This window comes from Leuciscus leuciscus (assembly GCF_965113295.1).
Source record: "Leuciscus leuciscus genome assembly, chromosome: 22".
Lineage (NCBI taxonomy): Eukaryota > Metazoa > Chordata > Actinopteri > Cypriniformes > Leuciscidae > Leuciscus > Leuciscus leuciscus.
This window is the reverse complement of record NC_138746.1, coordinates 9,793,819-9,810,035: the sequence shown is the minus strand read 5'-3', so window position 1 is coordinate 9,810,035 and position 16,217 is coordinate 9,793,819. Positions and strand designations below refer to the sequence as shown.

The 16,217-nt window shown below is 37.8% G+C and overlaps 1 protein-coding gene across 2 annotated transcripts; it reads left to right on the top strand.

Moving 5' to 3' along the window:
- The first annotated feature begins 5,514 nt into the window (after window positions 1–5,514).
- gabrg1 (gamma-aminobutyric acid type A receptor subunit gamma1) lies at window positions 5,515–14,709 on the top strand. 2 transcript variants are annotated; one of them, XM_082154708.1, is made up of 9 exons: window positions 5,515–5,818; window positions 7,957–8,117; window positions 9,239–9,306; window positions 9,473–9,693; window positions 9,971–10,053; window positions 10,499–10,636; window positions 11,134–11,286; window positions 11,387–11,586; window positions 12,577–14,709. In XM_082154708.1, the coding sequence occupies exons 1-9, from the start codon at window positions 5,748–5,750 to the stop codon at window positions 12,853–12,855; spliced, it is 1,374 nt and encodes a 457-aa protein (XP_082010834.1). In that variant the 5' UTR covers window positions 5,515–5,747; the 3' UTR covers window positions 12,856–14,709. The 2 variants fall into 2 exon arrangements, with proteins under 2 accessions (XP_082010834.1, XP_082010835.1); XM_082154709.1 differs by having other exon boundaries at window positions 7,957–8,121; window positions 9,243–9,306.
- The last annotated feature ends 1,508 nt before the right edge of the window (window positions 14,710–16,217 follow it).

Genomic DNA, 16,217 nt, shown 5'->3' with positions numbered 1-16,217 from the left:
TTTATCTAAGATCTTCCTTTAATAGCATAACAGCAACGCTCCCAGCTCATCTCATTCGGTTATGGAAGCAGTATCTGCCTGTATAGAGATATAGCTATCAATGCACACACACAGCTAAACAGAGAAAAACAGTTCTCCATTAACCTCCCCTCACTCCTTTGGACCATATAGAAAAACATATCTTTGGGTACAAACAAGCATCTGTCAGAACAGATGTGTCCACTTGTGCGTAGTACAATCATTAGCCAATGGGGGGGGGGGGGGGGGAAGACTCAAAAACTAAATTGGATTTCATTTATTGGCCCCTTTTAAGGTGGAACTGATGCTGATCCCCTGTCAGGTGGAATTAACAAAGCGTTCTGCCTCAAGCGACATCTGCGAGGATGTTGTGAGGGTTTATCAGATGTGAAAGATCACAGAGCCATAGAATCCACAGAAGTGTGTGTTTGCTTGTGGCTGAAGCCATTTAAAGCCTTCACAAACACTGCTTAGCGTTTACAATGGATCCCTCTGCTAACAATGCGCATCGTGATGAGAATTTTTTTTTTATATGAGAACAAAACTAAATCATTCATACTAATATGGTGTTTACTTCATCTCTGGAACCTGTCGAGAATGTTTGAACATGATGTGTACGTAAAGCTGCAGCTCCAAATTGTAATTGTTTGTTTAATGAGAATGTATTTCATTGTTTCCTAATTCCATTCCTCCTCTCAAACAGACTGACAATGTCACGGCACTTTCCTTTTCAAGATTTGATTTGTTGTCGCCTGTGATAAATCAACAATCGGAGAGAACAAACAACATGGTGGCATTTATGCACTACAATGGCAATTCAGTAGGAATATAGGATTGCAGCAATTTTCTTTTTGCACATGCACATACACTTTTTACAGTACTTTACTATAATCTTATGTAATCATTTGCCGAAACTATTAAAATGTGTGTTCTGTATTTAATAAAATAAAGTAAAATATTAGATGGAAAAAAGTTGAAATACTAAAATTGAAATAAAAATATATTGAAGGGAAATAGAAATAGTTTTTAAAACATGACAAAAGCACAATTACCAAAACCTAAAATGAAAACTGAAAATATATAAATAAAAGCTATAATTCTAATTCTAAAAGTACTATAATAGCATAGTACTGATAGCATTAGGGAAAAAAAGTGTCCTAAAAGACGAAAGTGACAATAATGCATATGAGGTTACCAAAGAAGCATGCAGGGAAAATTATAGATTTCATCTGTGCCCATGTTTACGCTTACATGTTCATGCGTGAGATGAAAAAAAAAAAAAATGATGAAAGGTTGCTAGATTGCAGATAAAAATAGGTGAAAACGGAGGGGGAATGGGATTGGGATTCCTCCACAACAGAGAAACCAGCCAAGCATGAATAAGGATTTGGTAGAGTTGCCTGGCAACTGAGGGGACATGCAAAGGGCTTTGATGCTTAAAGTGTGTAACAGAAGTTGACTGTTAGTTCTCTGTGTTTAGTATGTGTGTACTCTCCGCGGGCCCCCCCAAAGCGTGATCGTACCTGTTGCACCGCTCAAAGGAAGGCCCTGCATGTTACCACAAAGGTGTTTTATATTTCTACCAGAAAGACTTGGGAGGGCCAGAGTACATAGTAATAACGTAACAAGTATGCATTTATTAACAGTCCAGCAAACAAGAATTATGATATAAAGTTATTTGGAGTAGGCCCCGTCCGTAGCTCGCAATCCAAGGGTATATAATCTGCATTTCCTGCCTGAAGACGAAGGCAGGGGCGCAGCCGACCCCCTGGGAGGTCTGGGAAGGGACCATCCTGGTGGTGTTGGGGAGGATGGAGGTGAATGTAGGCGTCAGACCTGCGAACTCAGACATGTGATATTTTATACTATAAGTATTAGAACACGATTGGATAGATGAGAAGGTAATAAGAGACGTAACAATTAAGTCTTCCCGGCAGAACTTACGCTAAAGCTTTCATTTATGTGTTTGACACCGTGCACCTTCTAAATTGTACAGGTTTTTTTTTTTTTTACAATCGCAAGGCCACTTTTTCAACACTTTACACATTCTCCTTACCTACCTTCAGCTTGGCATTGCAGTAAATTGAGTAAATTTCACATTCAAAATGCACTGAAACTCCCAAAACACTTCATACAGTGTCTCAAATCAAGCCATTCTTCCATAACACAAAGGTTGTCACTCATAAAACAATGACCTAAAAACACCAACAACAGGTAGCATTACACAATTTCTTTTGTAAATTTGTTTCAATATGTCTCTTCCAGTTTTGATTATGCTGGGTTTTGAAGTTTAGCCGTTTTGGAAAGAGTATGCGTGTGCAAATTGCCTGTATGTACATAATTTAGGTGTTTTTTGCGTCAGAGTGAGAAATGAATTCATGTCATTTGAAAGATGTCGTGGTTGAATGCATTTTGTGTCAAAGCAATGATAAATAATCTACAGTTTAGCCCACACAGACTGCTGTTGGGCTCTGTGTGTGAAGAGTTTTGAAAGAGTGACTTAAGCATTGAGAAATGGGTCCTACAGCAATTGTAAAAAACTGTAATATTTACCACAGTAGTTGAAAAGCTACTTTTGACGAACTTTGATTCATTATGTGGATTTCTCTTTACCACCAGTGTTAAGGAATTGTTCTGCCAAAAATGAAAAGCCAGTGATTTATACCGTTTTAAATATACCGGTATGTATATCTTTGTGTAAACATAACATATACACTATGTAAACCCATCCCTTCACTTCAGAAGGCATTTAGTAACCCACTGAGTCGTATAGATTACTTTTATGATGGATGGATGCGCTTCTTGGATCTTCAAAAACTCTGACATTATTCAATGCTATTGCAAAGCTGGGAAGAGCCAGGATATTATTTAATATAACTCTGATTGTGTTCTGCTTAAAGAAGAAAGTCACACACACCTAGGATGACTTGAGGGTGAGTAAATGATGGAATCATTTTTAGGTGAACTATTCCTTTTAATAGTGGTTGTCAGTATTGTGTTAAAGGTATAAAATAGATTTTAGTATAGTGTGGCCTTGCTAATTCAGCAGAAGAGGGCTGTTGGATTTACCGATTTAAAACGTATATCAAAACTTTATACCACTACAAAAATTAAGGGATTAATCAAGTGGATTGGAAAGTAACGTTTATTTAAAACTGTAATATACATAGATAATAAATTATTATTTCACTGCATATTAAGCTATAGAGTCTGCGGTTATTGTGTGTGTGTGTGTGTGTGTGTGTGTGTGTGTGTGTGTGTGTGTGTGTGTGTGTGTGTGTGTGTGTGTGTGTGTGTGTGTGTGTGTGTGTGTGTGTGTGTAGTCCAGCAGAGAAAATCTCAGGCACGTCTCAGATCCACATAATTTTCTCTCAGAATGTTAATGGCTGACATAATAATACAGATTTCTTCCATTCAGAGCATCAGAGCACATCTGAATATAAAGTACTTCACCATGAAGAGGGGCTGAAAATAAATATAAATAATTTATTTAAACTCATCATTATAGTCGATTTTTCTACTATGAACTGTTGAAACCAAAGTCATGTGATTTTCTGAAAATCTGAAGGTCTGACATTTTAAATTGCATTTGTTATTATTAGGTTCAGAATATGTTGTGATGGAAATGAGAAGAGGGAATTATTATGAGGATGAGGTTCAGGCAATCTCTTTCTACTCTTCTTCATGGAGCTCTCCATGGAGCTGACAATAATGAATGAACAGCCAGTCTATATATATATATCAGGAGATGAATACCTTCCAGAACAAGGAGCTACCTAAATGGGGAAATACATTTCTATTGTTTTTATACAGCTTGGTATAACCTTACACTGCATTTTTACATTCAGTCAGTCAGTCAGTCAGTCAGTCAGCGTTGTTCAGAATTTGACAGTTTTTGTCTATGCCTAATGAATTCCTTTGTGTGATAAGGATGAAAATTAGCCTAACAATAAAACATGTAAGAGAATCGAATTGTTTTTCCCAATAATACAAAATATTAATCTAACACTCCAAATTCTGACCCCTTCTCTCCAATTAGTCTATAAAGGCATGTTCACACCAAGACCGATAAAGAAGTTATATAGCGTCCCGTCCACACTAGCGGACAATATCGTTCTGTTTATTCTAAGCGCGTGTTTGTCTGTCACTTTAAATACTCAAACTCGTCACACCAGGATGGTTTTTTATTGGCTGTCAATTTTTTATTTATTTTTTACTGGATAAAACCGTTATGAAAGTGATTCCAACGATGTGGTGTGAACTCTGCTGAACTGGCCTTAAGCATTGAATCCCCAAAAGATTAAGGAATATTACATTTAATTTTTTACTGTAGTCCTACATAGGCTAAGTATACATTTCAACCTTGTTTTCAAAAAACTATTAATTTACCACAAAAGTTAGGTCCAATTAAGTTAAAATCCAACCATATAAACGCCAATATGCTCGTGAAGAGATGTCACGTTAGTCCAACCCAACCCGAACTCATGCAAGGTTCGTCTGATGAGGTAACCATAGCAACAGAACGTTGCTCGAGCTCTTCCAGTTGAGAACGAGATGTAGCCTACATTGACAAAGCATACTATTGCTGTTTTTAATCACTTAATAATGTACGATAAAAAGTAGTAGGCTATAGCCTATAAACAACAACAAACTTTAGTGGTTTGTTTACCGTCTTTAAGATTAGTGGACTAATTAGGGGAGGCAAAAGATTCTACAGGAAATTGACATGACATTATTGACAGAAATTCCTTTGAAAAGCTCACTGAACACACACACACACACACACACACACACACACACACACACACACACACACACACACACACACACACACACACACACATTACATTATAGGCTACCATGTAAGTTTTACCCCCTTTATTCATTCTAGGGTTAAGATGGTCACTTTGCACGTATCTTGGTGCAGCGCCTAAAATTGTCGCATTTGCCACTTTATTAATCCCCAACAACAGCAAAACTAAGTTAAGGTCTCATAAATCATCGCTTGATGTGAATTCTCTGAGGTAGAGTAGTCAGCTCTTTTCCTACAGGCTGTTTCTAATAATTCCCGGAACACTGAGAGCGTCTCGCTCAGCAGAACGATGGAGGAACGGTACGTTCACACGGGGCGTCAGCGTCAACGCTTGACGGAAGGCGTGGCTGAAGTTTGGCACTGACGCCATGGTCATAGCAGCGTCAGCCAATGAAATTTAAAATGTATCCTCAGTTTGCTGCTCTTGAACAGGATGAACGTGATTGGCTGCCGCCTGGCTACTGTATTTGCATAGAGCGATCCTATTGGCTGACGCTTCCGTCTGCGGCGCTTCACTGGCGTTGCTCGCGGCAGAAGTTGAAAAATTCTCAACTTCTGCCGCGAGCAACGCCAGTGAAGCACCGCCGACGGATCCACAATTCTTTTCGGCAACGCTTGACGTCACCCATTCAAAGTCAATGGGAAGCGTTGACGCTGACGACCCGTGTGAACGTACCGGAACGCAGCGGTGCCGCAATCAGCAAAATCCCGCATTCACCATTCACATCCACACCGCGTCTGCTGCCTGCCTGACAGAGAGACCATAGGCTCAAGCGTTATGCTGTTTACTAGACAACAGCTGACAGCATGCGTTGACGCTCAATTGTCGTTTTACTAATCGCTTGAATCTTTCAAAAGCTTTGATCGCTCTAATTCATTTTGGAGATTGTTTGGTTATAAACCGAGCGTTCGCACGATGGTTCTGCTGCATCGCCGCCGGAGAAAAGAAGCACTGGTTTGGCTGTTGCCCGGTCTGCTTGGAGTCTGGTAAGTTTTTGTTTCAGAGGGGACTAAAGAAACAAGGGGTGCAATCAATATGACTACAAAAATAGCCCTTGACCAACAACACTTAGGCGGAATTCTGGTGCAGAACGATTTAGTTTTACGTTTTCCTTGTAGCACATCCACCTAAACATTTCTGCAAATAATTGTCAATCACGACACGTGCAGTTGTGTGTACCATGAATACATTTGATACTATTAATATTGATTGTAAATGACAGTTTTGCTTAGAGCATTCGTGTTGATGTCTTTTTAGCGAGGACGAGCAATGTCAGTCTACAAACAACCTTGAGGATACATTCAGCTGCAATTCAACAAACAACACCCCAAACTACATTGCTCACACACTATTAGGTTTTGCATCATCATGTGGTCAAATTGGAAGGTTATGTCACAATTTCTCCATTGTAAATGTAGCTAAATGTTATGCATAAGTTGTAGTCCACATTAACACCAACTACTTTGGTTTCCTTCAGCTGATTTTTGGCAGCTCATTTAAGGTATTCAATGATATGTAAATGTGCACATGCTTAATAGAATAAACATACTTGGTTTGTAAGATTACATTCCTCTCATTTACTCATATTAAAAAGTGACTGACAATAACCAAAGTGTTTCATCTATGGCAGAAAATGCTTTTTTTATTATTATTTATTTATTTATTTATTTAGGCCTTATAACTGTGCATTTGTCAGGGTTTTTAGAGCATGTCTCCGAGGTTCACAAAGGTCATTCAGAGGCTACTATTGTGTCCAGACAATTTGTAACTCTGCATTTGAGGAAAATATTCTGTCTGTATTTTCCATTAACTACTCAGCGCTCTGCCTACAGGGATCAATAACCTACATTCTCTCCACCCACGGGTCTCATCCACAGGGATTCTTCATATTGATTTTTCTGTCTTTCATTAGTTGTATATGTATGGGAATTTACCTTTTTTTTATAGACAAAGCTCAAATATATAAATCACATTTACTGGGTACTTTTTGAGGATACATATTTAGACCATTCAGATCAGATGTGAACACATTTTAATCAATTTGACTACATCTAGATGAATGACAGTACACACAACTGAACGAGCACACTAAATCTACTGTTTAAACAATTTTCTTTTACAGAATAACAGGCATGAAGACATGAATCTTGAGACAGGCTTTATATTGAGTGTCTTTAACTCATACTACAGTATGCACTAACATTTAAATTAATCATTTCCTACAATGCACTTATTGTGTACATGGGCAGATATGATTTTGCATTGTACTTATAATTAAAAATGCCTGCAGCAATTACAGCTGTAATTAATCTTTCTGATTACATCTATACACTGTTGCCCCTTCCCTTACCCATTAACTAAACATAACACAAAACATCACAAAACAATTTTTTTCCCCCGAAAGTATATACATAGTAGTTAATACACCTAATATAAAGTGGGACCGAATCTTGTTTTGAATGTTTTTCAGATACCCAGGTGGCTGAAACATCTTGATGGATTTTCTTGCCTTTTGTGCCAGTATAGCTTTGATGCACATCACCTTCATTTCTCCAAAGAAAAAGTCTGAAGTTGTGACATCAGAGGAGACCTAGTCTAGACATTTCATGTCCATGGGATTGGTGCATATCTCAGTTAGAAATGATACCCGTTGAGTTCCTACAGATAATGCACCAGAGAATAAATTTAGAAGCTCTTACACCATATACTGCGAGTGAGAGAGAGAGTTGTGGGTGATAATTTAAACCCCTCACCTTCAGATGTTTCCTCCCTCCAGTGCCAGAACACATCTTCATTAATCACGGCATTCTTTTATTAGAACCTCCTCTTTGTATCTCCAGCGCTGAGCTCATTTAAAAAACTCTCGCGCTTTCATATATTTACAGTCACTTATGACTTATTTTATATGTTCTTCCCATAAAACTCATCAAATTCTCTCTTTCTCACTCTGCCTGTCATATTTAGCTCTTTAAATCAGTCGCTCGCTCTTTAGATTTTAAGCTCTTAATATAAACTGACTGCTCTTTTAACTATTCTCTGTTTTAAATGGAATATTGCTCTATTATTTACCTCTCTGCTGTCTGTCTACTTATATTCCCTCTGTTTGTTTCTGCTTTTATGACAGCATGGCATTTGGCCCAAGCAAAGCAGAGGAGGAAGATTATGAGGATGTCCCCATCAATAAAACATGGGTTTTATCACCAAAAGTCTACGAGAGCGACGTCACCTTTATCCTAAACAAATTACTGCAAGGTTATGACAACAAACTGAGACCAGATATCGGAGGCAAGTCATTGTTTGGAAAAGGTTGCATGCTTATCCAGGCCCACACAGAATGCCCCAAAATTGGCAAAATTCCTGAAGATTCTGTCTAGGCCTGTTTATGACCCTCAGACACAGTGTTACAGCTTAATGGGCAACTGCAAAATGTTAATAATTATAAGATAATGACATCATTATTATAAATCCTAATGAAGAGGAACATTCTGTGACAATTAAACCCTCTGAGTAGTTCAGAATTTCTATGTAATCATCATTTTTAAGAGACCATCAGCATTTTTGCAGTATGAAATGAAGAGTAGTTTGGCTTTAGGATTTTGCTGAGGTTTTTCTCTACACCAGAGCTGTACAAGTCACTTTATTCTCAGTACATCAGTGTTCTGGAAGCGACGCAGCTGACTAGAGCTCAATTATTTAAGAGGATTTATCTCAGTGGTGTTTGGGTACAATAGACCCAAATCACTATTGATCTTCCTTCTTTATCTGTGTTTCATGTGTCTGAGATAGAGAGAGAGAGTGTAAGTATGAGAAGAACTCAGGTAATCAGTGCAGAGCAAGTGCTGAATGATTGCAGGTGAACTAGCAGTGTTTGTGTTATTTGTCATGCCTCTGTGACTGGATTTCCTGCGACAGAAACCCGCAAGTAAGAAGATTCAGGCAGCTTTGAGTAATTTGTGTGGCTGTTATAGGAAATGTGAATTGCGTTTGCAGCCCATTTCACTTCTGTAAGGTGGTGTATTTCTGAGTGAAACAGGAAATTCAGCGAGAAAATGTGATTTTATCCACTTATTGGGAATAGATTGGATGGTTACATGTTAGGACAGAGCCAGACTGAATGCGAGTTTGCTAAAAATAGCTGTTTGGCTATTGGTTAACATTATTCAATAGTCCACTCTAAGTGATGCAGAAAGAGAATGGAAAAAGAGGAACAGCAAGCTATTAAATGATTAAAGATTCTGAAGACAAATTTTCCTTTGGAATAACAAATTACGATGAAAGATGTGACAAAAAGCATGCTGAATACGTTTTGATATTGTAACATTTTTATGTATTTTTATCTTTTTATGTTCATTTGATAGTTATGATTATGTAATTTGAATATATTTGTGTTTGAAATTCTATTCTAGTGAGACCGACTGTGATTGAGGCGGCAGTGTACGTGAACAGCATTGGCCCGGTAGATCCCATCAATATGGTGAGCAGAAATATATAATACTACATTATGTTCAGAGCTGTAAACAAAACAGACACTGTAAACAACCTGTTTAGATCCATTTCACGACCATCATACTCAGTCACAAGCAAAAGCCACATAATTTCACGGTTACAAAAGCAACTGTAAGGCTTTTTACTTTTTTTAGGAGTACACCATCGACATCTTCTTTGCTCAGACGTGGTACGACAGCAGACTCAAATTTAACAGCTCAATGAAAGTCCTCATGCTCAACAGCAACATGGTGGGAAAAATCTGGATCCCCGACACGTTTTTCCGCAACTCGCGTAAATCTGACGCCCACTGGATCACGACACCGAATCGCCTTCTTCGGCTCTGGAGCAATGGAAGAGTGATGTATACTCTAAGGTGTGTCTGCGGTTAACATTGTGAGCCGAGTGAATGCTGTTTGTGTCCTCGTATTCCTGTTCCCGTAACATTTGCTTTTGTATGGAATTACACCCGTTGTCTGTTGCAGCACGTTTAAGCCATTACATCTGATTCACATATTTATGTCAGGGACTGTTAAATCAGAAAGAGGGTTTGATCTCTGATGTACAAATGAGTACAAATATCAAAGCCTCAAAAATGTCACAATCAACATTTTTTGTTTGTTTTGCTATTGTCTATTATTCTTTTTTGTTAGGTTGACTATTAATGCGGAATGCTACCTTAAGCTGCATAACTTTCCCATGGATGAACATTCGTGCCCTCTGGAGTTTTCAAGCTGTAGGTGTTAAATTCTTATGTCAATTTGTCACTCAGCCTCAGTCCTGTCCTGAGTGCCGCCAGGCAGCCAATCCCCACACATTGCCTCTGTCAACCAACCATGCATTGCCAATATCGGCCAAACAAACCTTAACATTACAGCTGGCCTGTAGCAGCTACCATCCTCCAACCTTGGAATGAGTGAGGACAGAATCCATCCTTCTCCAGACCTCTCTCCAACCCCTCTCTCCTCTTCTCAGTCTACGTCACCCCTCATTCCTTTATTAGCACCATGCTTCAGCTTCTCATTTGTCATCATCCACTGTGGGCATGGGAAGGGCATGCCGCGCTTTACACTAACTGAGTGCTACTCAATGCCATTCTGCCATCATTGTAAATTTGTCATTTGCATACTGAAATGAAAGGTCACATGTAATCTGGTGGATGTGCTTTTTTCCATTTGCAGATGGGTATCCAAAGAATGAGATCCAGTATAGATGGCAGCGTCGTTCGGTTGAAGTTGCAGACCAGCGCTTCTGGAGGCTTTACCAATTTGCCTTTGTGGGCCTACGGAACACTTCTGATGTTGCAAACACTCAGTCTGGTATGAACATACGGAATAAATAATAAGATTAATAATAATAGTAGATCTGAACTAAATGTTAATGATAATAACATCAATAAATGAGCATATATTAATAATAATAATATTTATTATCATTAATAACAGTAGATTTACAGTAATCAATAGTAATAACAAGAACAATACACAAGCAGTTATTATTGATTGTATTGTAATTAGGTAATAATAGTACATTTGGAAAATGAAAAATGGGAAGATAAAACTAATTTGGTTGCACTTTATTTTACAGTACGTGCACTTTCAATGTACTTACCCACAAAAGTACTGAGTAATGTAAGGTAATTACATGTTTTAAGTTAAGCTTTAGGGGTAGGTTCAGGGTTAGTACCTAGTTATTACCCAGTTAGTCAGTGTCATTACTACAGTAAGTACATAGTATGTTTTATATTATGTGAATTCATGATAATATTAACAATTCTTATTATTAAAACACGAGCGGTTGTTATTATTATTAACAGGAGAATACGTGGTTATGACTATTTTCTTTGACCTGAGCCGGAGAATGGGCTACTTCACCATCCAGACCTACATCCCCTGCAGTATGATTGTGGTTTTGTCCTGGGTCTCTTTCTGGATTAACAAGGATGCTGTACCTGCCAGAACATCTTTAGGTAATTTCAAAAAGCCTCAGAATGAATACAAATGTATGTTAAAATGAAAATGAAATGCTTCAATGGGTTGCTCAATTACTGTGCATCATGATTGGCATAGGTATCACAACTGTGCTTACCATGACAACCCTAAGCACCATATCGAGGAAGTCCTTGCCGAAGGTGTCGTACGTGACAGCCATGGATCTATTTGTGTCTGTCTGCTTCATCTTCACCTTTGCTGCTCTAATGGAATATGGGACTCTACATTATTTCACAAGCAATCGACCGAAAAAGAAGACCAAATCAAGCCATGCACAGGTGAATGAACTTAATTTGTTTTTAAAGGGCCAGTTCATTATTTAATCACCGTCATGTCATTCAAAATGTACATTAATTTCTGAGGAAAACAAAAAGAAATTCTGAATAATGTGCTGATGGCTCTTTTCTATTACAACTAATGGGAATCTGAGCTTTTAAGCTTCTAAAACACTCTTACAAATGAAGGTTCCAAAAGGGGCTTTTCACAATGAGGAATCGATTTTGGTTCCATAAAGAACCTTTCAGTGAACAGTTCTGAAAATAACCTTTTTTTTTTCTTTGTGTGAAGAACATTTTAATAATCTTCCACTATAAAGAAACGTTTGCGCAATGAAAAGGTTCCATGGATGTTTGAGGTTCTTCATGGAACCAGGAAAGAACCTTTTATTTTTAAGAATGAAGGATCACCATAAAAGTATCATAAAAATGGTCCATAAAACTTGATAAAGCTTGTGAAGCCATATGCAACATTGTGTGTGATGAACTTTAAAACGATTATTAAATTAGTGAATTGAATGAACCAAGTCATAGCAAAGGTACGATTCACAAGAATGGTTCTCTGCTACTTCTCACATGAACAATCCAAGGAGGACTGAAATGTCAAAATATTCTGACATAACGACATCAATCTGGTCTGTTCCTCACACAAATCTAACATTTGAATTATATTAAAAAAGAATAGCGAGCATATTCTTTAAAAAACAAATAAATACAAATAATATAAAGTCACACAAGGATGATCAAATGACAAAATATTAAACTATGTTACTTAGAACACAGAACAAGTCATTAAGCACCTAGCTGATCAATGATATGTACAATAGTACTAAGAAGCTGACTAACGTCTTCACAGCTCAGGTTAGAATAGGTCACATTGTACTTTTGTTTGCAGTTAATTGAGTGTGCTGTGCAGCAGCTATGGCATTTGCTTTTGTACTGCACACTGTTTTAGCAATGAGGCATTTGTGACCTTGCTGTTCCTCTTTGTAGAAACCCAGCACGGTTAACATCAGACCAGGGACATCTCTGCTGCAGTTGAACAATATTGCTCCCTACCATGACGATGATGATGATTATGCGTATGAATGTCTGGACGGGAAAGACTGCGCCAGTTTCTTCTGCTGCTTTGATGATTGTCGCTCCGGAGCTTGGCGTGAGAACAGAATGCATGTCCATGTCTCCAAAATCGACTCCTACTCCCGAATATTCTTCCCAACCGCCTTTGGCCTCTTCAATCTTGTCTACTGGATTGGATATCTGTATCTTTAGAGATGTTGGGCAAGTTGGAGAGGGACTCAGTTCTAGTAATATTTGCAAATCATCTGTAAATCTCCATCTGCTACAGCTGGCAGCTTAAATCTTTGAGAAATGGGAACATGTGAGGCTTGAGTTGGATGTATTAATACTTAATGTGACTAACTTAATAGTTAGTTGTACATGAGATGTGATTAATTGGAGGATCTGAATCTTAGAAGGACAGTGATTCTGCATTGATGCCAACTGAATATTATCAGCGATCTCAGTTTTTGAGAAGGAAATGCTAAGAGTTTCACCAGCTGCACAGGCCATATCAAACAGATCTCATGTACATTGCCTAGTTTAAAATGATCTCTTGAAAATCCGCCAAAATATCTGCAGATTTTTTGAACTGCAGTATTAGCATCACTAATGCAACTATGTTAACTTCAGGTTATTAACTCTCTGGCTGAAGCATAATATTATTATTTGCAATGAAAAGTAGATATGATATATTAGGTGCTTCGGATACTAATTTATTGCTAGCTACTTGTCAGAAAACTAATATTTACATGTGTTAATATCTCTGTTTTTAACTTAAAATAACATTTCTGTTTGAATTACCTGCCTTCTGCTGAGTCCTAATCAAACCAAAGCATAGATATCTGAAGGTTACGTGAATAGAATTCTTATTTTGCTCAAGAATTACCCAGAAGCCATTTACCAGGAATTAGCCTAACAATACTGTGAAATGTTCTTGTCTTGAACTAACAAGCTGTCTCTGGAACAGATGACACAAAGAAATGCCAATGTGCTTAATATTTCCTAGGGTTCATGTGTATTTTTATATATCGAACAAAAGGAACAGAGCAGCCTTTACAATGCACAAATGTTCAGTGTCCTTTAGTACAAATTAGAGTTCATCACTCTCTTGCGCATTCAAGACATCTCTTTGCGAATGGCTAGATTTCTGTGAGCGTAATTGGATGACTCATCTGAGCTCCTACGGCTAATCAACCCATATTTGGAAACCGGTCTGATGTACTTTCTTCAGGAGAAGAGCTTTAGACAGACCCATCACACAGAGTATCAAAACGAAAGCATTTGAAAACGTACAGTCTTCATAACACAAACCATGGATGCCTTCTCTATTGGTAATAGTCTAAAGCGGCCATTTACTAGGGATTTGTCTTTAATTAGGTTTAATCTGATCTCAGAGTCCTATTCGATTTGAGAAACAGATGAACGGAGCGCGTGAGCAAAAGTGCCGTGTTTTGACCCGACTCTCAAAAGTCTTTTTCTCAATCTCCTGTTGTGCTTTCGGTGCTTTTGCTTGTTTTATTTATTAATGCTTCCATGTGGTTTGTCTTTTGCTAGATGTTATCTTGATCATAGACGGCTTTGTTGTCTCCCTTTTTGAACATCTGTTATGTACTGTGTCGTACCCTGTAGCTAAATATATTCTGTACATTGTCTTTCTTAATGACAGTCTCACGGTTTCAGACTAATGCAACAAGAGCAACAGCCAGATGATAGTACAAATAAAAATATACAGACAGAACATCTATTTATATTTTTGTATATAAATAGATTGTTATGACAAGATTATCTATTAAACACAATCTGTTTCAGACCTTTAACAATACAATTCAGTGACCTTCATGCATCTGTGTGAGCGTGTGCATGTGTGTCTGAACTTGACTACGTCTCCCATCGTTCATCTCTGTGCGCTCTGCTCTCCGCTCAGTTTAGGTGTTGTTGTCGTGTCTTCTGTAAGTGCTAATCTTCATGCTATTTACATGTTCATTATGTTTTTGTAGCTCTGAACCACTGTGAGTAATAAAACAGTGCCTGCAAAAAATTAATAAAATGTTACGCTCTCTCAAACTCTGTTGATGATTGCACATCTTATCAAAATCCCAAAGCGTCAGGATAAAAAGGATGAATGTTTTTTTCCTCAGGCTAAGACTCGTGTAATATTACTTTGTTAATACCGCAATTAGCTTTATAATTATTGCCATAAGTGAATGAGCACATTTTTGTATTAAGCATAAATTGAATTATAAAGTCATTTATGGATCTTAATTGTTATTTCGCACATGAATGAGGAATATAAGAAAAGTTACTCCATCTTAGGAACCATGTGACTAAACACTTCCTATATGATAAATCTACAACATTAAAAAAGTGATTTAAAGGGCTAATTCACCCTTACCTTCCTGTCATTCCAGACCTTTATGATTATTTTTAATCTGTAAAACACAAAAGGAGAAATTCAGTACATTCAATAATTTTTTTGTGTTCTATGGAACATAACAAATGATGACAACATTTTCATTTTTGCATTAACTATCCCTGTAAATTGCTGTGGATCGCTTAAATACACACATCTGTGATTATTTGTGAAATGTTTTTTTTTTTACTCCTCACACATTTGCTATTGGACTAATGTCTCAAAAATAGAAAGCCTTTAATTTAAGAGGGACGGTCCATTCTCTCTCCCACCCTAACTTCACTCCCTCGGGCCTCTGCTCTTTTCTTTAAGTTCACTCACTTCTTGACAGTTTAAACACACTCTATATACATTTACTTCCAGTCCCAGGTAGCCATTACAGGCTCTGTGATTATACTTTAGAATGAAGACTGCTGTTTAACTGTGTGGGAATAGAACAAAAGCCTGCCATCACAAGGGCTTAAGAATGAAGAGAGAACTGAAAGATAATTTTCCTGTGAGTTTGGAAATACAGACCATTTTCAGTCAGGTCTCTTCTCTATATTCTCAGCTGTGATAAGCACTAGCCTTATCACTGCACTGCGAGACGGCTTTGGTTTAATAGAGTTGCTCTTTTCTGCTTGCTGAGCAACTGTTTTGTAGCCTGTACTTATCGAATGCAGTGTTAGAACCGAAAGATGTGCTGCCTACTGTACTGTGAATGACAGAAAATGAAAAGGTGTACAGGAGGACATAAAGCTGAGAGAAATATGCTTGAAGAAAGAAAAACGTAGTTGAGTGAGGTATTTACATAGGAACCATCACAAATCAATATCTCCTCGCAGCAACAGTGGTTAAAGCAGCATGAATAAAACATCTTGAACAAGGTGTAATTCAGTACTGCAGATGGTAAAGTTATGAATTTTGAATGTCTCAAACTGTCCTGTACTCACATAAAAGGATGTGCTTGTTTCTTCTAGGACATCAATGCATTGCAAATCCAAGCAACTATTCACCAATATTTCATGAAGAAAACACAGATGAAAAGTATTTTTAGCATGAATACAGAGACAGTTCAGTTCAAACTTTTAACTCTTAAAGGGCCACTGAAGTGCCTTGAAACGTGCAGCATTATTCAATGTGTGGACGTAATATCCACAGAGACAGGAAGACAGGATGGGAC